The sequence below is a fragment of the Gadus morhua genome, chromosome 17 (genome assembly GCF_902167405.1).
Source record: "Gadus morhua chromosome 17, gadMor3.0, whole genome shotgun sequence".
NCBI lineage: Eukaryota > Metazoa > Chordata > Actinopteri > Gadiformes > Gadidae > Gadus > Gadus morhua.
In genome coordinates this window covers 6642398-6667073 of record NC_044064.1, presented here as the reverse complement: position 1 = coordinate 6667073, position 24676 = coordinate 6642398, and the positions used below count along the sequence as shown (strand labels likewise).

At 45.8% G+C, this 24676-nt stretch overlaps 1 protein-coding gene across 11 annotated transcripts; it reads right to left on the bottom strand.

The window, feature by feature from the left end:
- Nucleotides 1–1043: 1043 nt before the first annotated feature.
- Nucleotides 1044–24676, bottom strand: camta2 (calmodulin binding transcription activator 2). 11 transcript variants are annotated; one of them, XM_030337493.1, is made up of 26 exons: nt 24636–24676; nt 23774–23848; nt 23080–23183; nt 20988–21055; nt 20175–20310; nt 19929–20000; nt 19677–19824; nt 19210–19353; nt 18781–18979; nt 16678–17260; nt 14390–15433; nt 13804–13930; nt 12755–12889; nt 11650–11777; nt 11303–11463; nt 10979–11057; nt 9692–9893; nt 9075–9404; nt 8075–8217; nt 7493–7647; nt 6997–7201; nt 6271–6342; nt 5462–5482; nt 3968–4146; nt 3551–3625; nt 1044–3319 (listed from the first exon to the last, which is right to left on the bottom strand). In XM_030337493.1, exons 2-26 carry the CDS (start codon nt 23805–23807, stop codon nt 3256–3258), a joined length of 4608 nt encoding a protein of 1535 aa, XP_030193353.1. In that variant the 5' UTR covers nt 23808–23848; nt 24636–24676; the 3' UTR covers nt 1044–3255. The 11 variants fall into 11 exon arrangements, with proteins under 11 accessions (XP_030193353.1, XP_030193361.1, XP_030193350.1 ...); XM_030337501.1 differs by having other exon boundaries at nt 1044–3310; XM_030337490.1 differs by having other exon boundaries at nt 23080–23179; nt 24636–24670.

Below are 24676 nucleotides of genomic sequence, written 5' to 3'. Positions count from 1 at the left end.
ATTTCATAATGTGTATAACTAATAAAATATGTTCTATAATCAGAATAACTACTTCACTGTGTTTTATAATGTATACAACTTATCAATTATGTTTTATAATCCATAGAACTACCATACTGTATTTTCATAATCTGTAGAACTATTAAACAGTGTTTAATCATTTGTAGAACTACAAATGCGCAGATATAGACAGAGAGGACAGGGGAGAAAGAGGGAGACAGAGAGAGGAGCGAGAGAGGGGAGAGGAGCGAGAGGGAAAGAGGGGGACAGTGAGAGAGAACAGAGAGGGAAAGATGGGAACAGTGAGAGAGAACAGATAGACAAAGAGAGCTAGAGAGAGAGGGACAGGTGAAAGCCTGGTTTTATGCTCCTGGTTGCCCCTAGAAACATGCCCCACCCCGGCTGACGACCCTCAGACAATCAGGGTCAGCACAGGAATCTAGCATGAGGCATTTCCTGTATGGCAGCAGTATTCACGTCTGTACTGTCGTCGTCCCCCCCCCCCCCCCCCTGCCTGCTCTTTAATGACTTGTCTCTACTTATACTTTCCAATCCCTACCTGGTCTTTAAAAACTGTCTCTGTAAAGTCTCACTCCTACCCACGCCTAAATGACCGGTCTCTGTACTGTCTTACCTGCTCCTTGATGACCCGTCTCTGTACTGACTAACCCCTACCTGCTCCTTAATGACCCTTCTCTGTAGTTATTGTTTATATGTTTAGACTATACGCCATACAATGAACATGAACATAACATAGGTGTATAGATTAGACAATACACTATATAATGAACATGAGCACCACATAATGGATGTGTAGACTATAAACCCACACTTTAAAATGACAACGAGCTTAACAGTGGATGTGTCGTCTATAGACGATACGCTATGGCGCCCTCTGCTGGACGGTACCATTAATTCCCTTCCACTCAGATTACACTGACTTGGTAAAGTAACGTTTTGAGTCCACCAGAATGTCCGGCCTGACCCCACCCACCCCTCATACCTTTGTACGATTGTTTCTTTGGTGACATAGGACCAGATCATATGTTTCAAGAACATTTATTTGTTTACAAAGATAGGCTCGTTATAATGCAGCGGTTGCCGTGACAACCTCATAAATAAATTACAGAAACTGTCGACACAAACGGCAAAATGCAAACAGCAAAAAAAAGATTAATAATTTCAGTTGACACTGGATTCATATCTCTTAACGGTTTTTAAAATGCAAAAACGATACAAATGCATGCAAGGCATCACTCCAACAATAGTAGCTATATATATATATATATATATATATATATATTTCTCATTTGATCTGATGTTATTCGGATATATGGAATATAACGGCCACTCTGTGGAACAAAAGGAACAAGTTTAAGAAGTGCTGGGACCAACGGGAGACTAAAGCTATCTACAGTATTTACACCTCTTTTCTCCGCGTTCCTCACAGCCAGAACCAAGTCCTCCCCAGCTCTGGTGAGCCAGACACACCGGCTGATAGTCAGCTAGACAGCCGCTAGTCTGACAGCTGGCTGCTGGTCTTCTAGCGAGCTGCTCGTCTGCTGTCGTTTACAATCACAAGCCGTTTAGAGATCTGCCCTGCCCTGGGACTTGGTGACACCACAAGTGGGAGCGTCCACCTGGATATACGCTGGATAGATCAGTGTACCATTAGGCTTATCTACCCACAATAGAGCTAAAGGGACGTCCCCACTTGTGAGTTCACCAAGTCCCAGGGCGGGGCAGATTTTGAAACGGCTTGTAATGGCTAACCATAGGGGCCCTTTAATGTGTAACCAATTTGTATCTTCTGTGTTGTATTGGCTGAAATGGGACCGTACAAATCTGGTTTTCCTATATAGTGCACTACTTAACACCAAATATGGACCTCAAAAAAAGTATACAACTGATTCTCACATATGTTCGCACTGTATCCCATGATGCATAGCAGTTTTCATTGTCATCAGGCTTGTTTATGTGACGTCACACCGATGGATTCCCGGTGTTTAATTCTTGTCCGTATTCTCCCTATACCTGTTCCCTAAATAGTGTACTATATAGTGTTCACTTTAAAGGGAACATGGAGTTAGGGAACAAGTTAGCTGATTTGAAGAAAGCCTGTTAGTTTGTAGCCTAACTGTAAGTCATGTGAAAACCGTTAGTTTAAGGCTTACTGTTAGTCGGTTGGAATTGATAAATTAATTATAAGAATTGCAACAGTATGCTCGCCTTCCAACCGTACTAAGAACAGAGTCTTCTTTCAGCTAGCTTGCGCCGCTAGCATGTTGCATTGGCTGGTCATCTGATAGAGTCCGGCCTCAAACAAGCTAGCTAATGACAAGCTGGCCAATCACAAAACAGTATTGATGAGCTAGCCAATCAATAAACAGTAATTATGATCCAGCAAATAGGAACGCAGTACTGATGAGCTAGACAATCAAAAAGACGTAATGATGAGCTAGCCAATCAGCAAACAGTAGTGATCAGCTAGCCAATCAGCTAACAGTAATGATGAGCTAGCCAATCAGCTAACAGTAATGATGAGCTAGCCAATCAGCAAAACAGTAATGATGAGCTAGCCAATCAGCAAACAGTAGTGATCAGCTAGCCAATCAGCTAACAGTAATGATGAGCTAGAACCAATCAGCAAAACAGTAATGATGAGCTAGCCAATCAGAACAAAGTAATGAGCAAGTTCATTAGAACACAGCAATGATCAGCTAGCCAATCAGAACAAGGTCATGATGAGCTAGCGAATCAGAACACAGCAATGATCAGCTAGCAAATCAGAACAAAGTAATGATGAGCTTGCCAATCAGAAGAACAATCTGTATCCTGACAATTTCATTGCTGAGGGATGTTTCACCATGTACACAACATATACACATGTTCACATGTACGTGTACGGATACACGTGCATGTACACACGCACGCACACACACACACACACACACACACACACACACACACACACACACTCATGCTGTAAACAACACACATAGTCTCTATATATTATATATCTATATATATCTACATCATAGATATCTATAGTATATATCTCTTGTAGTTTTCAGAGGTTCACCAGCTGTGGCTGGAGTGTATTCATTATTATGATAAACAAAAATAATAATATAATATTGGTCATACTATACCAATTATTATTATTATGATTATTATTAGTATAATAAGTAATATTATTATGATTATTAGTCATTTAACAAATTAATATTAATTTGTAATATTAATATTGTGGTATCAGGTGGTCAGTCCTCTTCGCTCCAACTCTTTCATCTGCTTCAATTCCTTTATCCTACAATCACTCACACACACACACACACACACACACACACACACACACACACACACACACACACACACACACACACACACACACTATTATAACAATGATTATCATTTCTTTGTTAATGGTATGGTGCTGGTTTGAGTGTAGGTCGAGGTCCTCCCAGGTATAGTGAACCTGGTGTGTGTGTGTGTGTGTGTGTGTGTGTGTGTGTGTGTGTGTGTGTGTGTGTGTGTGTGTGAGTATTACCTGTTCCTGCAGCGTCGTAGGAACCGCATGATTTTCCTGGCGGCCTGGTCCTGCTTCTTAGTGAGGAACGACCCCCTTTAACACAAGACGACATTCAATGACAAAAGTTATTGTGTCAATTTATTGAAACCTCCAGCATATCCCATCGCACCAAGCCGTGACTCCAACATACCCCATCGTATAGAACCGCGAGTTTTGTGCATCGGTTCACCTTAGTGTAGATGTGTGTGTGTATATATATATATATATATAAATATATATACATAGAAGTAGTTACTTGAGGCGGGGGTTGTGTGGTCCTTGTTTAAGGTGTTCATACTCCTTGTAACTGCGGTAGTACTGCTGGATGACGACAGTATAGATGTGTGTATATATATATATATATATATAGATGTGTCTATATATAGCAGTAGTTACTTGAGGCGGGGGTTGTGTGGTCCTTGTTTAAGGCGTTCATACTCCTTGTAGCTGCGGTAGTACTGCTGGATGAGGACGGCTGCTCTTCGACTCTGCTGGAAGCGTTTCTGCTCGTAGTACGACCGGAACTTGGACTGAATGAGGATGGCCGCCTGGGTCATCTTCTTATACAGAGCGTACTGCGGAGGTACACACCGGGACTCATAAATACTCCCCAGGACTCATTGATACTCACTGCTACATGCACTGTTACAAACTTACTAATACGTAGTGATGCATACAAATAAACAAACACTTACTCACTTATTCACACACTAATGTTCATCTACACACACACACACACACACACACACACACACACACACACACACACACACACACACACACACACACACGCTCACTAATACACACAAATACTTACTAATACTAACTTACAGCAATGCTCATTTATACACACAAGGGGGTGACATTGAATCTTCGACAATTCAAATCTTCGACAGAAAAACATTCAGTCTACGTTATCTTTAACAGTGAAACATTATTATTATAATAGTCTGTAAAGTTGTGTCTGTGTGTAACAGTGTTAAAAACTCTGAATTACCTCAGCATTACTTGGCTTCTAGAAGGAAAGTCTATGTAAAATTATATTTTGTGGGTTAGGGTTAGACTTGTCTTGTGTGTGTTATGTTTCTCTTTCAATAAATGTCCTCAAATTACCAAGCAACCATTCAATTGTTGACATGTAGCACATTCTAGACCATCAATCAGATTATATATGTCAAACTCAAACTATGTCATATCATACCACTCAGGCTTGTGTACTCAGTGGTGCATTTCTGCTGTTCTGCTGAATTGAATGGCGCCGCATTTGTTCTAGACACTGAAACTAATCATTCACATGCACCCTAAATTAGTAATTCAAATGCTTCTTTCAGTGTTACTATGGATGGGGGATTTGATTGGATCATGGGAATACAGTGCCTAATCAGACAGAACGGAGCTGTCCACCCCCGAGAGACCGGCCACTCTTTTGGTGATTTCATTTATTTAATCATTGTTTGATTTCATCAATGTTATATATATTTAATTCCTGTACATAATTGCATAATTTGTTTATATTATAGTTTATGAGGAGAATAGCAGCCTGTATGTTCTGTTATTTTCTGTCTGAATGCTGTGGAAATGAACGCACATTTTCGTTATTTTGCGTCCTAATTAGTTGGTACAGGCATTCAGACGTTCAGCTGCGGACTGCATCAGGAAACCTTGATCAGCCAATTGATTATCTTCAAGCAATAAACCATGCAAAAGATATCACATATGATTTGACGACAGGTCTGGCCTGACAAATCAGATTTGACTGGTCGATTGGTCAAGGACACCCCTAATCACACACTGATAGACACCAACACACCGTAATATACAATAATACACAGCAACATACAGACGTCAACACATACACCAGAAGAGTCAAACACATGTTCAACCATTTACCTTCAATGCTATCCATGTTAGCTAGAAAGATAGAGACACAAAGAGAGAGAGACGGAGAGAGAGAGAGAGAGAGAGAGAGAGAGAGAGAGAGAGAGAGAGAGAGAGAGAGAGAGAGAGAGAGAGAGAGAGAATGGGGAAGAGAGAGAGAGAGAGAGAGAGAGAGAGAGAGAGAGAGAGAGAGAGAGAGAGAGAGAGAGAGAGAATGGGGAAGAGAGAGAGAGAGAGAGAGAGAGAGAGAGAGAGAGAGAGAGAGAGAGAGAGAGAGAGAGAGAGAGAGAGAGAGAGAGAGAATGGGGAAGAGAGAGAGAGAGAGAGAGAGAGAGAGAGAGAGAGAGAGAGAGAGAGAGACAGAGACAGAGACAGAGAGAGAGAGAGAGAGAGAGAGAGAGAGAGAGAGAGAGAGAGAGAGAGAGAGAGAGAGAGAGAGAGAGAGAGGGGAAGAGGGAGAGAGAGTGGAAGAGAGAGAGAGAGAGAGAGAGAGAGAGAGAGAGAGAGAGAGAGAGAGAGAGAGAGAGAGAGAGAGAGAGAGAGAGAGAGAGAGAGAGAGAGAGAGAGAGAGAGAGAGAGAGGGGAAGAGGGAGAGAGAGTGGCAGAGAGAGAGAGAGAGAGAGAAAGGGGAAGAGGGAGAGAGAGAGAGACAGACACACACAAAGAGGCAGAGAGAGAGGCAGAGAGTATACAGATAGAATTGAATAGTTGACAAAAGAAAAACATGTTAGTACTTGCGCACCCCAGACACACACACACACACACACACACACTCGCACACACACAAACACACACACAAACACACACACACACACACACACCTGCTTATATTTCCTGTAGCATCTCTGGATAACAGCGGCAGCCATGTCCTGCTGCTCCTTTAACCTCCGACCCTGAATATAAATACATGTATTTATTTATATAGTATTGTATTTAGATGATACACTATAGCAGATGTAATAATGTATAGAGGATATAAAAGTATAGATTATATAGTATTGAATGTGACATAGCAATGAAGAGATGATATGATGCATAATGGTGATATCATAGCTGATAAAGTAATGTATATAGTTGATATAATTTGTATAGATTACCTTTGATTTATATAGAGGATATAGGTATGTATAAAGAAGATAAAGCAATGTATACAGGTTATATATTAATGTATATTACTGAAATAATAATATATAGATGATAATGTATATCGATGATATAATGTGAATAGATTACATAACAATATATACAGATGATATAATAAATAATAAAATAATAATTCATTGAATTTATTTAGCGCTTTTCTAGACACTCAAAGACGCCTAATAATGTGTACAGATTACACTACAATGTATATAGATTATATAATGTGCAATAAATGATGATGTATTTAGCTAATATAATGTGTATAGATTATATTACAATGTGTATATAGATGATATAATATGTATCGATTACATTAAATTGTACATAGATGATATAACGTGGACAGATGACATTACTATGTGTAAAGATGATCTATATGTGTTACTATGTATGCATTATATGACCTTGTAGCGCCGGAAGGCGGTCTGAATGATTCTGGCTGCCTCATACAGCTCCCTTTGCTCGCTGTCACTCAGAGTCAACAGAGCAAAGTCCCTCTCCATCCTCCCATTGGTCGAGGCATTGAGGAACTCCGCCCACGTGGCCGAGGAGGGCGGTCTTAACTTCTGAAGAGCCAGGGTGCTGAAGGGAGAGGGGGGGCACACACGCCTACACTCACACACACACACACACACACACACACACACACACACACACACACACACACACACACACACACACACACACACACACACACACACACACTCTAAGTAATTTATAATGTCCAAATATAAACCGTTTCTGATGAATAAAATACACACTATTGGTTCATCGACAGTTATCAAAATAATAGTCTAGTCTTCCTTTAAAAAGTAAGCATAATTAAGACTTCCCATTGGACGAGGATAACCCAAAACAAAATGGTTCTTAGAGTATCAACCCTGGCTCCCCACAGCGTACCTCGGCGGGGGCGTTTCCATGGTTGCCAGGTAGGTCGCCAGCCACGGGTCTGGGGGGGAGGCGAGGGGTGTCTCCGCCCCCCTGGCGAAATCCTCCCGTTTGATTCGCTCCGGGGTCGCCTCGACGATCTGCTCCGCCAGCAGTGCCATGTCCACCTGTAGACGTGGTCAAACCGCATCCCCCGGTTACCACGGAACCATGCTATTCACAACCACGTCCGCCCGTTACCATGGCCACAAGCATATTCAACACGCACTGCACTAACCCGTCACAGTACACCTGTTACAGGCGGATACAGGTACCTGAACAAACGGGCTGTTCATATAAAATCCAAAACTTGAATATTATAAGTGTATACAGTGTATTCATAGTGTGCACATAGTGTTTACATGCTGGGTATAATGTGAAGTGTGCAACTTGTGTGAACATAGCTACAGTGTATAAAGTGTGTATATGGTGTGTGTGTGTGTGTGTGTGTGTGTGTGTGTGTGTGTGTGTGTGTGTGTGTGTGTGTGTGTGTGTGTGTGTGTGTGTGTGTGTGTGTGTGTGTGTGTGTGTGTGTGTGTGTGTGTGTGTGTGTACCTGTAGTAGCTCCTTGGTCAGCTCCTCTTCCTCCTCTTCCTCGTCGTGGTTCTCAGGGTTCCCGCTGTTGGTCAGAAGGCCGTCCTCCAGTGGAGACGGGGACAAACTGCTCTCGTAGTCCATCATTACCGTAGGATTCAAACCTGAGACCCAACAGTACCATGACTATCACCACAGCACTATTACCTAACGTTAACACAATACTACAAGGTACTATTACTATTATCCCATTACTATAACAACCTGACTATCACCTACTGTTACTATTAACACATTACTACAACAACCTGATTATAACCTTCTGTTACTACTAAAACATTACTACCACAACCTGATTATCACCTTCTGTTACTACTAAAACATTACTATAACAACCTGATTATCACCTTCTGTTACTACTAAAACATTACTACAACAACCTGATTATCACCTTCTGTTACTACTAAAACATTACTACCACAACCTGATTATCACCTTCTGTTACTACTAAAACATTACTATAACAACCTGATTATCACCTTCTGTTACTACTAAAACATTACTATAACAACCTGATTATCACCTTCTGTTACTACTAAAACATTACTATCACAACAGTAACAGAAGGTGATAATCAGGTTGTTATAGTAATGTTTTAGTAGTAACAGAAGGTGATAATCAGGTTGTTGTAGTAATGTTTTAGTAGTAACAGAAGGTGATAATCAGGTTGTTGTAGTAATGTTTTAGTAGTAACAGAAGGTGATAATCAGGTTGTGGTAGTAATGTTTTAGTAGTAACAGAAGGTGATAATCAGGTTGTTATAGTAATGTTTTAGTAGTAACAGAAGGTGATAATCAGGTTGTTATAGTAATGTTTTAGTAGTAACAGAAGGTGATAATCAGGTTGTTATAGTAATGTTTTAGTAGTAACAGAAGGTGATAATCAGGTTGTATAGAGAAACACATGGTATAGTATAGTGTAGGGGTAGCAGTACAGTATTGTCTCCCTAGAAGCCTCTTACACTGTGATTGCTGCGCTGCGTTGGCCCACAGCTGGCTCGGGGGGAGGAGGAAGGAGAGAGGCTGGGAGGGGGGAGGAGTGGGAGGGGAGAGAGAGGGAGGGGACAGGGGGGAGAGAGACTGAGAGGGGGGAGGAGAGGGAGGAGAGAGGGGGGAGAGAGACGGAGGGGAGAGGGGGGAGAGAGACTGGGAGGGGAGGGGAGAGGGAGGGGAGAGGGGGGAGAGAGAGGGGGAGGAGGTGTCCATGGGTGTGGGGGCGCTGGAGTAGGCGGAGCTCGGAGACGGGGAGGCGGGGTCAGCAGGAGAAGCCAGGCTACTGGCTGAACTCAGACCTGGGGCGGGGCAAAGAATCAAAACAAACATGAATCAAACAGCAACCAAGCCTGTTCTCCCAACCAAACATATTCAATACATGTTAAAGGTCCCATGGCATGCCACCGGGTGCGAGTGTGATCAGCCGTGACATGCCGTTTGGGAAATCTGCCCCTTATGACATCACAGGTGGGCGTGTCCACCTAGATGAGCAACGCCAATGTGTGTGTGTGTGTGTGTGTGTGTGTGTGTGTGTGTGTGTGTGTGTGTGTGTGTGTGTGTGTGTGTGTGTGTGTGTGAGAGAGACCTGTGTCTGGACTGGTGGAGAGGGGGGACAGGGGGAGCTGGGTGTGCAGGTCCTCCAGGCAGGTGGCGAGGCGCGTGTGGCCCCGGGACCGCGCCACCGCCAGGGGGAGGCGGCCCAGCGAGTCGGGGCGTCCCAGGGCGGAGCTGTCCCAGCGGTAGAGCACCTCCGCCGCGCCCTGGTGGCCCAGAGCACAGGCCCACATCTACACAGAAAGACGCGCACACGCACACACACACACACACGCGCACATGCACACACACACGCGCACACACACATGCACACGCACACATGCGCGCACACGCGCACACACACACACACACACAGATTTTAGTTCAGAGTTAGAGAACATAGAGAATGACGGGAGTGACGAAAAAGAAAGAAAGACTGAGAAAGAGAGCCAGCAGGTTGAGAGAGAGACACCGAGAAACAGAGGTAGGAGAAAGAGAGACAGTAGGTTGAGAGAGAGACACCGAGAAACAGAGGTAGGAGAAAGAGAGACAGTAGGTTGAGAGAGAGACACCGAGAAACAGAGGTAGGAGAAAGAGAGACAGTAGGTTGAAAGAGAGACACCGAGAAACAGAGGTAGGAGAAAGAGAGACAGTAGGTTGAGAGAGAGACACCGAGAAACAGAGGTAGGAGAAAGAGAGACAGTAGGTTGAGAGAGAGACACCGAGAAACAGAGGTAGGAGAAAGAGAGACAGTAGGTTGAAAGAGAGACACCGAGAAACAGAGGTAGGAGAAAGAGAGACAGTAGGTTGAGAGAGAGACACCGAGAAACAGAGGTAGGAGAAAGAGAGACAGTAGGTTGAGAGAGAGACACCGAGAAACAGAGGTAGGAGAAAGAGAGACAGTAGGTTGAGAGAGAGACAGAGCAGCAGAGGTAGGAGAAAGAGAGACAGTAGGTTGAGAGAGAGACAGAGCAGCAGAGGTAGGAGAAAGAGAGACAATAGGTTGAGAGAGAGACACCGAGAAACAGAGGTAGGAGAAAGAGAGACAGTAGGTTGAGAGAGAGACACCGATCAGCAGAGGTAGGAGAAAGAGAGACAGTAGGGTGAGAGAGAGACACAGAGCAGCAGAGGTAGGAGAAAGAGAGACAGTAGGTTGAGAGAGAGACACCGAGCAGCAGAGGTGGGAGAAAGAGAGACTATAGGTTGAGAGAGAGACACAGAGCAGCAGAGGTAGGAGAAAGAGAGACTATAGGTTGAGAGAGAGACACAGAGCAGCAGAGGTAGGACAAAGAGAGACAGTAGGTTGAGAAAGAGAGACAGTAGACAGACAGGCTGGTACCAGAGGGGTGCAGGAGAAGTGGTCTACGTTGAGAGGGTCGACCTCCTCCTCCAGGTCCAGACTGTCCCTGGTGACACTCCTATGCAAACACAAACACACACACACAGTTAACACTCCTACACACACACACACACACACACACACACACAGTAAAACAAATACAAGTGTGTGTGAGTGAGTGAGTGAGTGAGTGAGTGAGTGAGTGAGTGAGTGAGTGAGTGAGTGAGTGAGCTAGTGAGCGAGTGAGCGAGTGAGTGGGTGAGTGAGTGCGTGCGTGCGTGAGTGCGTGCGTGCGTGAGTGTTTGCGTGCGTGCGTGGGTGCACCTCCAGGAGATCAGCGTGTGGATCAGGTGTGTGTATCCCTGGGCGGCGGCCAGGTGAAGGAGGGTCATCCCTCGGTGACGGACAGAATGATGAAGCCTCTCTCCTCCTCCTCCCATCCTCATCATCTGTTCACACACTGTGACCAGACGCCTCTCGAAGCCCTGACACACACACAGGAACACACACACACACACACACACACAAACACACAGGTTACTGAGTGCGCCAGTGAGATCTTCTCTCCCCAGAAGTTCTGCCTTCACAAATTAGGACCGCTGGATCCAAGATGGCGGCCACCCTCGCCTAAGGAGCAGGGAGGCTGCTGACAGGTGTACGAGGGGAGGTACCTGGCTCTGCTCTTGTGTACTGAGCTGCCGCTGGTGCTGGGGGTGCTGCTGGTCGCGGGAGGCCATCTGAGCCATGCGTCGCTCCATATGCTCCAGCCTCTCCAAGATGGACATCCTAAACTGGTTGTCTGAGGACCAGAGAGAAGCCAAGATGAGGCATCCTTAACACTGGCACATCTGTCCGCTTATGGATAGCAAGCTTAATTTATGTTTAGGTAGCTTAATGTCTATGGTTAGTTTGCTGCTTATGGTTAGTTAGCCTAATGTCTCTAGTTAGTTTGCTGTTCATGGTTAGTTAGCCTTATGTCTATGGTTAGTTTGCTGCTTATGGTTAGTTAGCCTAGTGTCTCTAGTTAGTTTGTAGTTAGTTTGCTGTTCATGGTTAGTTAGCCTTATGTCTATGGTTGGTTTGCTGTTTATGGTTAATTAGCATAATGTCTATGGTTATTTCATTTTAATATCTTTGGTTAGTTTGCTGTTAGTTTGCTGTTCATGGTTAGTTAGCCTCATGTCTATGGTTAGCTTGCTGTTCATGGTTAGTTAGCCTAAAGTCTTTGGTTAGTTAGCTGTTCATGGTGAGTTAGCCTCATGTCTCTGGTTAGCTTGCTGTTCATGGTTAGTTAGCCTAAAGTCTCTTGTTAGCTTGCTGTTCTTGGTGAGTTAGCCTCATGTCTCTGGTTAGCTTGCTGTTCATGGTTAGTTAGCTTAAAGTCTCTGGCTAGTTAGCTGTTCATGGTGAGTTAGCCTCATGTCTCTGGTTAGCTTGCTGTTCATGGTTAGTCAGCTTAAAGTCTCTGGTTAGTTAGCTGTTCATGGTGAGTTAGCCTCATGTCTCTGGTTAGCTTGCTGTTCATGGTTAGTCAGCTTAAAGTCTCTGGTTAGTTAGCTGTTCATGGTGAGTTAGCCTCATGTCTCTGGTTAGCTTGCTGTTCATGGTTAGTCAGCTTAAAGTCTCTGGTTAGTTAGCTGTTCATGGTGAGTTGGCCTCATGTCTCTGGTTAGCTTGCTGTTCATGGTTAGTTAGCCTAAAGTCTCTGGTTAGCTTGCTGTTTCTGGTGAGTTAGCCTCATGTCTACGTGAAGGTTCCAGGTTGCTGGGGGCTCACCGTCCAGGGACAGCCAGTCCAGCTGGGAGCTGGGCAGAGAGGTGGTGTTCCGGGCCCGGTACTCAAACAGCACTGACGAGGAGACGGCGCCTCCAGACTCCACCACCTGAAGACACACCAGACCAGCCTCGTGGGCTGGGACAGGGTCACTACACCGACCCAATTGGTACAATACAAGTACTACACTCCTCTAGTGGTATTAAAGAGGGTCACTACCCGACCCTAGTGGTACAATACCAGTACTACACTCCTCTAGTGGTATAAAACAGGGTCACTACCCGACCCTAGTGGTACAATACCAGTACTACACTCCTCTAGTGGTATAAAACAGGGTCACTACCCGACCCTAGTGGTACAATACCAGTACTACACTCCTCTAGTGGTATAAAACAGGGTCACTACCCGACCCTAGTGGTACAATACCAGTACTACACTCCTCTAGTGGTATAAAACAGGGTCACTACCGACCCTAGTGGTACAATACCAGTACTACACTCCTCTAGTAGTATAAAACAGGGTCACTACCGACCCTAGTGGTACAATACCAGTACTACACTCCTCTAGTGGTATAAAACAGGGTCACTACCGACCCTAGTGGTACAATACCAGTACTACACTCCTCTAGTGGTATAAAACAGGGTCACTACCCGACCCTAGTGGTACAATACCAGTACTACACTCCTCTAGTGGTATAAAACAGGGTCACTACCGACCCTAGTGGTACAATACCAGTACTACACTCCTCTAGTGGTATAAAAGATGGTCACTTCAGTGCGCCTTTTGGTACAGTACCAGTACTACAACACTTACACCAGCAGTACTAAAACACTACTAATCCTATAGTAGGGTATAGTGAGTACCTACACCACTTGCACCAGCAGTACTACAACACTACTAATCCTATAGTAGGGTATAGTGAGTACCTACACCACTTGCACCAGCAGTACTACAACACTACTAATCCTATAGTAGGGTAAGGTGCGTACCTACACCACATACACCAGCAGTACTACAACACTACTAATCCTATAGTAGGGTAAGGTGCGTACCTGGGCAGTAGCAGCGCAGTACTCCCGGTTGGATCAGTGAGGCCGGGACAGAGCTCTGGTCGAACAGACAGGAGTAACGTCCACTCAGGTCCCCCCAGGGCCCGGTGATCAGCACCTTCACACCCCCCTGTGCACGCACACACGCACACGCACACGCACACACACACACACACACACACACACACACACACACAGAACTAGATGTATGGAATGAACAACCGTGGGCTGTTCGTTCACAATAATGCACTTTGTAATATATATATAAATAGAAAAAAAAATCTAAATATATATTGGTAATACATAAAAATTCATATAAATATTCTTCCTCAATGCTTTGAGAATATTGTTTTTGGTCGTGAAGGAAACATCTGCTGGATAATACACGCCTTTTGAACATTTTGGACCAATTGGAATCAATTGGTCCAAAATGTTGGTAAATTGGTAACAAAACGGTGGTATACATACACACACACACACACACACACACACACACACACACACACACACCAGTCTGCACTACAGCACTACACTAGTTAGTACTGTAGTAGTACTGTGGTAGTACTGTAGTGGTACTGGAGTACTCTACCTCTGGGTAGGACCAGTCTGGGGAGAAGTCTGTGATGACAGCCAGGCGTGAGGAGGAGGAGGAGGAGGAGGAGGAGGAAGAGGAGGAGGAGGAGGAGGGAAGGAGGGGGAAGGAGAGAAACGATGAGGAGGGGGATGGTTGGGGGGGCACCATGTAGCGGACCCCCGAGGGGAAGACTCCTGGGGGAGCGGGTCCGGGGGCGGGGGCGGGGCCAGGGCTAGGGGGCGGGGCCACCCCTGTGATGAGCTCCGAGATGAGGTCGGGGAACTGGCTGTCAAACGACAGCTCTAGCTCCTCCCCTCCGCCCCGCTCCTCCTCTTCTGTTGCCGAGTGCGTATCCATGGGCGTGTCCTCACAGTCCAGCTCCCGCCCCTTCTCCTCCTTCACCTGAACCGGGTTGCTACTGCTAGCATGTGGGCTAGCCATGGTTGGGGGATTAGCCAGGCTAGTGCAAGAATGAGGGCTTATCATGGTTTGGGGGTTAGCCAAGCGAGTGCTAGCGTAGGGGCTGTCCATGGTGTGGGGGTTAGCAAGGCTTGCGTTAGCATAGGGGCTGTCCATGGTGTGGGGGTTAGCAAGGCTTGTGTTAGCATAGGGGCTGTCCATGGTTTGGGGGTTAGCAAGGCCAGTGTTAGCATGGGGGCTTACCATAGTTTGGGGTATTACATGTGGGCGAAGCAGGGTTTGTGGGTTAGCAAGGCCGGGGCTAGCATGGGGAATAACCATGGTTTGGGGATTAGCATGCAGGCTAGCCTGACTTGGAGAATTGGCTCCGCGCTCCCTGGTCTCTTCCCTCTCCATCGCCCTCTCCTGGCCGTGGAGAAGATGCTGATTGGTCGCTGGAGAAGGGGGCAGGGTCATCTGAGAAGGAGGCGTGACTATTGGTGCGGTTGCCAAGGAGGAGGAACAAAGGTCTCTGGTTGGCTGTGTCTGATTGGCCACCGGGAGCTGAGTGGGCGGACCATGTCCATTCTGACCCAGTGGTGGGTCGGTGGTGCTTTGGGGCGGTTGCCGTTGTGTTGAGCCCGTGGAGGCGTGGCTTGGCTGAATGACAGGTACACACTCATTAGTACAGGGACTAGTAGGGAAACCAATTCATATACACTCGGGGTGAACCGGCTCACAAAAACCCATTGTTTGGTTACGCTATGAATACGCTAACATAACATTGCAGTAACATAACATTGCCCTGAACAGAATAGGACCAGGTGAAATAATAGTAGTCTCTCAAAGTGTGACTGAGCTTTTTGTGTCCCAGTCTGCCATAATGAAATGAGCAGTTAATAGCCCTATCCTGTATGCAGGGACAGACACATATGTCTCGATATACAAATACACTTTACTTTACACATAGATATCTCTAATATCTCCAGCTGCCATAATGAAATAATATCTAATCCAATATAACGCTGTGATTGCTTGGTTGCAATTTTTGCAACACAACATAATTTGCCTCGAGCATTTAGTTGCCTCGTTCTTTCTGTGGTAACATTGCGCTGCCTGAATGTGGGTTGTTTATTTTGCTCAAGGGAAGTGCTTCAAGGGATATCGTGTTGCAAAGTTGCAACCGAGCAATCAGTAATATTGGAGGTCGTGCCAGAGATATTGGGATGCATCTATGTCTAATTGCAAAGGTGTCTGTATGGCGCCTGTATGTATAATCCCACATATGAATAAATACACACTAGGGTTGTCGCAGTGTGGACATTTTCAAACCGAGTAATTGTTTCAACACCGGTATTACCGAGTATAAACGGTATAAACTTTGAAACTAGGTCAACCGCCATCTTCTCCGTCAACTCTCCTCTCCCACTTGGTAACAGTGTCTGGCAGCGCGCCAATTCTCGGTGACAGCGTCTTATAACGTTCTATATATAATAGTATAATATAATTGTGTAGATAATATCACAGCTAAAAGCTCTGTGCGCCTCCGGATGGCCGTAGCGCGGGGAGCTATCGTAGACCGGTGTGTCCCAACGGAACACACCGGTCTTGTGTGTCCAACGGTTTATTAGGTAGCCTATCTATTATTATATCTATCTATTATTATTACATTTTTATTTTCTTAATTATAATTATATTATTAATTTCTACAGAAGAATTTTTTTATTACTGGAAAAAATAAATAATAACTATGTTGCCGGTGTGCAACACAGAGTAATCGGTAAAACCGTATACCGCGGCAACCCTAATATGCACACATCCCAAACTGTACAATAGAACACCATACACTGAACTACAGTAGACCATTGATACGCGTGTTAGAATGAAGCGGGTCACACCAGTACCTGGAGGGGTGGCAGGGTGTCCTCCTCCCGGCAGGGGGTCAGCTCCACGCAGAACGGGAGGAGGGCGGGGGGAGGGGGAGGCGGAGGAGGAGGAGAGACCTGGGAGGGGGAGAGGGGGAGAGAGAGGGCAGGATCCCTGTCCCCGTCTCTCCTCTCTGCTTCGGCCGAGGAGAGCGAGGAGAGGGAGAGGGGAGGGGAGGAAGGGGGAGTGGAAGGGGTGAGGGAGGAGGTGGGCCCGCCGTAGGTCTGACCCTGCTTGGGGAAGTTGAGGAACGCGTCGGGGTCGAAGGGAGGGGGGGCCGGGGACGGGGTGGGGGAGGGGGTGAGGAGCAGACCTCCCATCACAGGAGAGGGGAGGAGTGTGAGCGAGAGGCTGGATGCGGGGGGAGGGGAGGGAGGGGGGCCGCACCCCTTCCCAGAGAGGGCTGCGGCCGCCCCCGCCGTCGTCGTGGTTGTTGTTGCCATGACGATAACGGCGTTCTGAGGCAGCGCCATGGTCGTCACCCCGTTGTTCTGCTCGCCATAATAATGGTTGCTCACGGCAACGGTCGCCGTTGAGAGCCGAGGTGGGGGTGGGGAGGAGCTGCCAACAAGACAAAGCCACGGTCACCACAACGACAGCCACACCAAGAATCTCTGTGTAGCTCTAGTAGGGTAGTTGTAGTTCTGTGTAGCTGTAACATGGTCGTTGTAGTTCTATGTAGCTGTAGCCTGGTAGTTGTAGTTCTGTGTAGCTGTAGTATGGTAGTTGTAGTTCTGTGTAGCTGTAACATGGTAGTTGTAGTTCTGTGTAGCTGTAACATGGTCGTTGTAGTTCTATGTAGCTGTAGCCTGGTAGTTGTAGTTCTGTGTAGCTGTAACATGGTAGTTGTAGTTCTGTGTAGCTGTAACATGGTCGTTGTAGTTCTATGTAGCTGTAGCCTGGTAGTTGTAGTTCTGTGTAGCTGTAGTATGGTAGTTGTAGTTCTGTGTAGCTGTAGAATGGTAGTTGTAGTTCTGTGTAGCTGTAACATGGTCGTTGTAGTTCTATGTAGCTGTAGCCTGGTAGTTGTAGTTCTGTGTAGCTGTAGCATGGTAGTTGTAGTTCTGTGTAGCTGTAACATGGTAGTTGTAGTTCTGTGTAGCTGTAACATGGTCGTTGTAGTTCTATGTAGCTGTAGCCTGGTAGTTGTAGTTCTGTGTAGCTGTAGTATGGTAGTTGTAGTTCTGTGTAGCTGTAGAATGGTAGTTGTAGTTCTGTGTAGCTGTAACATGGTCGTTGTAGTTCTATGTAGCTGTAGCCTGGTAGTTGTAGTTCTGTGTAGCTGTAGCATGGTAGTTGTAGTTCTGTGTAGCTGTAACATGGTAGTTGTAGTTCTGTGTAGCTGTAACATGGTCGTTGTAGTTCTATGTAGCTGTAGCCTGGTAGTTGTAGTTCTGTGTAGCTGTAGTATGGTAGTTGTAGTTCTGTGTAGCTGTAGAATGGTAGTTGTAGTTCTGTGTAGCTGTAACATGGTCGTTGTAGTTCTATGTAGCTGTAGCCTGGTAGTTGTAGTTCTGTGTAGCTGTAGCATGGTAGTTGTAGTTCTGTGTAGCTGTAACATGGTAGTTGTAGTTCTGTGTAGCTGTAACATGGTCGTTGTAGTTCTATGTAGCTGTAGCCTGGTAGTTGTAGTTCTGTGTAGCTGTAGTATGGTAGTTGTAGTTCTGTGTAGCTGTAGAATGGTAGTTGTAGTTCTGTGTAGCTGTAACATGGTCGTTGTAGTTCTATGTAGCTGTAGCCTGGTAGTTGTAGTTCTGTGTAGCTGTAGCATGGTAGTTGTAGTTCTGTGTAGCTGTAACATGGTAGTTGTAGTTCTGTGTAGCTGTAACATGGTCGTTGTAGTTCTATGTAGCTGTAGCCTGGTAGTTGTAGTTCTGTGTAGCTGTAGTATGGTAGTTGTAGTTCTGTGTAGCTGTAACATGGTCGTTGTAGTTCTATGTAGCTGTAGCCTGGTAGTTGTAGTTCTGTGTAGCTGTAGCATGGTAGTTGTAGTTATGTGTAGCTGTAGTATGGTAGTTGTACTTCTTTACGTCTAGGGGTTACCAGGTACAGGTTAGAGTATGTGTGTATGTGTGTCTCACCTGGAGGGGGGGGAGGAGGTCAGAGGTATCTCATTGGTCGGTCGGGGGCTGCGCTGGATCTGCAAGTGGGGGGGTCTGTTCTCTCCCCCTCCACCATCGCCGGACTCAGAAGGGAGGGGGGACGGGGGGAGTTTGGGGGAGATGATGCGATGCTTGGTGCTGTTACATCGATGGGGGATCTCAGCCCCCCCAGGGGACACTATAGAGAGAGAGAGAGAGAGAGAGAGGGAGAAAGAGATGGAGAGAAAGAGAGAGAAAGGCATAGAGAACGGGAGAAAAAGAGGGGGGAAAAAGGGAGAGATACTCAGTGTTGGCCATTTGTATGTGTTACCAGAGGGGTGTGACAGAGACATGAGTGAGTGTGTGCAGGCCTGAGTATGTGTGCGTGTGCATGTTCCTTGTGAGCGCATGGGAGTGTCTGTGCGTTACCCAGGGTGTTGGTACAGAGACAGCTGTGTGTTCGGGGCTGTGGTTTGGTCTGCTGGCGGTCCAGGATGTGTTGGACCAGCTGCTCCACACTCAGGTCCACGGAGGCGCCCACATGGGAGCCCAGCGTCCACTTCATGCTGTGGACTGGACACAGGGTTAGCTGCGGTGTGCGGAGGGGTTGGCTTGGGTGACATTTACATTTAGGGGATTTTTGCTGAGGCTTTGAAGCAAAGCGACTTACAACCACTCATGCACACATTCACACGCCGACGGCAGATTCAACCACGCAGGGCGACAGCCAGCTCATCAGGAGCAGATAGGACTAGGGGTCTTGCTTATGGACACCTCGACACTCAGCCAGGAGGAGCCGGGGATCGGACTAGTAACCTTCCGGTTACCAGTCAACTAGCCCCTGAGCTACTGCTGCCCCCCGTTGCTAGGAGACGGTAGGTTGCTAGGAGACCTACACATGGGTTTCAGCTGGTTGACGAGGTCGTCTCTGCTCCAGCGCAGACTGTCATGGCGGTCCGACACCGCACACAGCAACGGACCGCATTTACCAGAATCCTCTAGAGATGGCACGTTAAGGTAGTGGACCAATACGATGTCTGGATTCTGTTAGGATGAAGCACGGTAAGAACTGGTGTTGTAGCGTACTCACGTTGTTGTGTGGCAGTGTAGCAGGGTTGTAGTTCAATAGGTGTAACATAAGGTGTTACCTGTAGCAACCAGTAACATCGTCTATGGAATGTTGGCACGAGGGAGGAATGGACATAGCAACCGTAGAGACACTGTAACCATGGAAACAAACAGAGGTTGATGCATACACATGCATTTTACCAAAAAAGCAAGAGTTTATTATTATTTTTCATACCTCTATTTATTTCAATTATTTACATCAACTCTCTAGCTGCACACAATATCATTTCTCCAAAGACTTGAGGGGTTAAGGGGAAATGGCGGACCTCTATGCCCTGGACTTTGAGTTTCATGTGGTCTTCCCTGGTGGTTTTTCCATCCTTGCGTTTCTTCCAGCAGTAGCCATCTTTCCTGTACTTCACCTTCTTCCTGTTGTATAATATGATGCTGCCATTGGCCGGTCTGACATATATGTATGTATATTTATATATACAGACAAACAGAGAGGATAGAGGAGGAGAGTTAGGTGACATTTTAGCTGTGATAACAGGGAGTTGTTTCTGAGTTCTTGACCATTGAGGATGTAGATTCAAATAATAGTATATATATTAAAGAATGCACGACCACTTATCATAATCCACCTCATCTGAACACTGCCATTCGTTACACTATTTAACACTAGGAATAAATAGTGAAACTCTTTAAATACATTGGATATTTCGGCCAAAGAACGGAGAATATGATGACCTTAACTGGGCCTTAAAGATTGAGAGTTGAATCAATCTTTCTGACAGGCCTATTCTTTTATTGGAAATATATTTCCAATTATTTTTGAAACATGCTGCACATTTGCGCCTCAGCTTATGTAAATAGTTGACAATTCGCTTCTTGCTACGCATCTGCTGTTAAATCATTGAGTGTTAATTAACGAGCCTAATTGATAATAAATGCTGAATTGGATTAAGAAGAAAGTAGAAAAACTGATTGAATTTGGAAAGGTCGGGTTCGGACATCATTTTTCCAATGGTAAAGTAGGTAATATTTGTTTCCTGATGTCATGCTTTGGTCACGTCGGGTCAAAACTGCAGGATCCAATTCAAGCACTCCTGTGTGAGTGTGCACGCGTGTGTGAACATTACCTGGTTTTTAAGGTGTAGGAGAGCCACTCTTCGTGTTTCTCGAAGGAAATTAGAAAAGAAGCAATTTCCTGTAGAGAAAACACAACATGAGATTAGATCACATCCCTGTTGGCATTGGTTTAAACATATTAACTTAACGGTGCTACAGAGTACTGCAATACTACAGAGAACAGTGAACTGCAATGCTACAGCTCACTCCAGTACTTCAGTGTAATGCAGGACTACAGTAGTACAGTGTGTTACAGTACTATAGTGTACAGTAGTACTCTGGTATGACACGTGTTTGCCAGTAACACAGTACACTGCCGTAATACATCGTAGTCCAGCCCATCCACAAACACTACTTCAACATTGACAACTCTCGGTGCCTGAAACTCGGGGACTGTGAGCAACACGGGCCGACCCCCATCTGTCCTTTGCCATCAGCAAGGCTGTGACCACCTGCTCCTGCTGATTCATTCCGCTCCCCACCCAGGTTTCGGGCCAGGCTCTTGTCATGTCCCGTCTAGACTACGGCCACTCCCTTCTGTGCTGTGTTTCTGCCTGTGTAGCATTGGAATGTGGTAGCACTAGATTGCAAGCAGAGCAACTCTTACGTTTTCAGTTACATTGCTAGATATGCAGAGGTCTCTTATTTTGAAGGAACAGAGTGGCCAAACTAACGGACGTTCGGGAATGCGTAAGCTTGCCCTCTTTCTCGTGCGCCGTTGCTTTTTTTTGTTAAAATACTATATAAATATGTTGGTGTCACACACATTGTGCGAGTGCACACAAAATGTGTTTGCGCCTTCTCTGTTCCCTGACTTTAAATGAGACGATGCAGGCTGATGATAATAAATACGCCATCCTCTACCTGGTCGTCGTAGTGTCTTCACAAAAAAAAAAATACACACCGGAGCAGAGGGAACCCTGCTACACCTACATTTGCCAATCTTGTTTGTTTGCTGTCCCGGCTCACCCAGGGTGGAACGAGCTCTCCCTGGCATCGGGGCGGCTGAAACCCTGCACCTCTTTCAACGCAGGCGGAAAGCTCTTCTTATTTCTACGTTGTAGCACCTGATTAATTTGATTCACTCAAATGACTTGTTAACTTTTGGGTTACATCTTCATTGCTGAATGCATTTATTGTAAGTCTCTTTGGACAAATGCGTCAGTGGATTAAGTGTAATGTCAGGCAATCCCAGGAGTTGGGAAATTGTGATGCACCGGAAAATCTCGCCCCCCCCCCCCCCCCCCCCCCCCAAGAAGAAACACAAACGCCAGGTCTATATTTCACCTGTAGAGAGACCAAATCAATAATAACACAGCGCTTTTTAGGCAACCGGGGAGAATTAAAATATCATCTTACATTGGGATTTCCCCACACATAGGTTCAAATTGTAAGGAGGTACTTCAGGACGGGATATGGAGCTTAAGCCCGAAAAGACCCCGGAACTGGAGCGCACTTCCAGCTGGAGTGGTACAGGTCTTCTACAGTAATATAGTGTGATCCAGCAGGGGTTCTCAACCACTGGGCCGCGGACCGGTACCGGGTCCATGAGCATTGGCCGCAGATATTTAGAAATAAAGCCTACCCCCAAAAAGATAAAAACAACGTCTGTTAACATCGTCTGTTTACAGACCATGAACAAGCTCATCTTTGTTTTTATTGGCTTGATGTTTACACAGAATATCACAGTCGTGTTGTTTGACTGTTAGACTGTGACTGTCAATTAATAAAACAGAGTTTTTATTCTTAATAGTGTTCCTACAGTATCGGTGTTCATTCGATTAGGTTAGTTAGATATATAATGGTTTGTGTACTGGTCGCTGCATTAGCGACCCCTACTGGTTTGTAGTATACTGCCGTACGAGTGTGTATACAGTACTACAGTGTACTACAGTAATATAGTGTGATCCAGAAGTGTACTACAGTAAGGTAGTGTGAACCACTACTACAGTCTACTGCGGTACTATAGCGTCTATACAGTATACTACAATATTCTACAGTACTAAAGTAGACTTCGAGAGCCGCCTCAAATATAAAGTAGACAGTACCATATTGTACTCCAGCACTATGGTGCACTACAGTATGCTACGTATATATACAGACCTCGTTAGAGTTCCATCGCAGGCGTTCTTTAGGCAGGCTGGTGGAGCGAGGAATGCATTCAGCCAGCTTGTGGGGTACAAACACCTTCATGTTCACCTGTCTGTCTAGGGAAACACACAGCACCGCCTTGATGACGTCATCGCTCTGATACATGTCTGATACATGTTCACCTGTCTAGGGAATAACACCACTCAATTGCTTCACCTTTGCTGTATAAAGTGCACTATTATGGTCACCTGGTACATAGTGGAGTATAGTGCACTATTTTATGCAACAACATAGACCCAGCAAGATTTTTTGGTTCCCTGTTTAGAGCGCTAAACTGGTTCCCTATATAGTGCTTTAATTTGGTTCCCCATATAATGCCCTATTTTGGTTCCCTACATAATGTACTATTCGGGTTCCCTCTATGGTGCATGATATGAGACACAACAATTTCAAGCATTGTCTGCTAATGGAGTGTTATGCAGCGTAGAAGAAGTGTAAAACTTGTAAACTTAGGTCCACTCTATAGCCCATGAACAAAGCGGTTTACATTTGCTGTTGGAGATGGTCCGGCACAAACCCTTAAGTTCCTTATGCAAATGAGCGATCACAGGGTGACATCGCAGATGTGTCTACACAGCATAATAAGTGTCTAAATCCCCCTACATCTCTCTAGAAAGTGTACTTTATAGGGGGCTGGGACACTCACCTGTTTCCGTGGAAACCATCTTCTTGGTGCTCATGACGATGGATCGGGAACATCACTGCTCCCTGCTTTGTTCCGCTACAGACATGCACAAACACACACACACACACACCTGAGCCTCAGGCACCTGATGCTGGTTTCACGCGGGTACTATGGTGTACACGTTCAATTTCGCCCTCTCCTTGCCTCACACTGTTTAAAGGATTGGGGCAGGGCAGAGCAAACGGGGAAGAGCAGGGGACACCCAAATGGAAGGACTGGATCTCTCTGAACTAAACCACTAACGACCAACAACTTCGGATCACACCATCTCTCGGTTGCTTGGCAACCACGGCCCTGTGCTGCTTAGCAACCACAGCTCTGTGTTGTTTGGCAACGACAGCTCTTTGTTGCTTAGCAACCATAGGTCTGTGTGGTAGCACACACACACAGAGGTCTGTGTGGTAGCGCGCGCACACACACACACACACACACACACACACACACACACACACACACACACACACACACACACACACACACACACACACACACACACACACGGATTGTTCTCTGGCGAACACGTCCACGATAAGACACATATAGGATAAGACATGTTTCGGAACCGATAAGATAATACCAGATAAAATAAAGTGATACTTTATTCTCATCTGATGACAGTTAGCTTTATGAGGCTAGCTAGTTAGCCTCACACCGGAACATTGAACGTTACCTGAGAGTGTAAAGGGTTAATTATATTCCCTTCAACCGGTTCCTTATGTTACATCTATGTCTTATGCTGAGGATACCTTGGATGACAGCACGCTGAATTGCCCATAAGAGTCGCAGTAGCGATGATTAGCATGGTTAGCTTAGCCTAGTTTACCTTCCGCCTTCAGCACCACCGCCATCTTCTCCTGCACTGAC

Coding starts and splice junctions, on each gene's coding strand:
- camta2 (XM_030337490.1), bottom strand. CDS start 23,826: ATGTTCCCGATCCATCGTCATGAGCACCAAGAAGATGGTTTCCACGGA. Junction 19,354..19,676: donor CAACCAGCTGAAACCCATGT/GTAGGTCTCCTA, acceptor CCCTGTGTCCAG/TCCACAGCATGAAGTGGACG. Junction 9,405..9,691: donor CTCCACCAGTCCAGACACAG/GTCTCTCTCACA, acceptor GCCCCGCCCCAG/GTCTGAGTTCAGCCAGTAGC.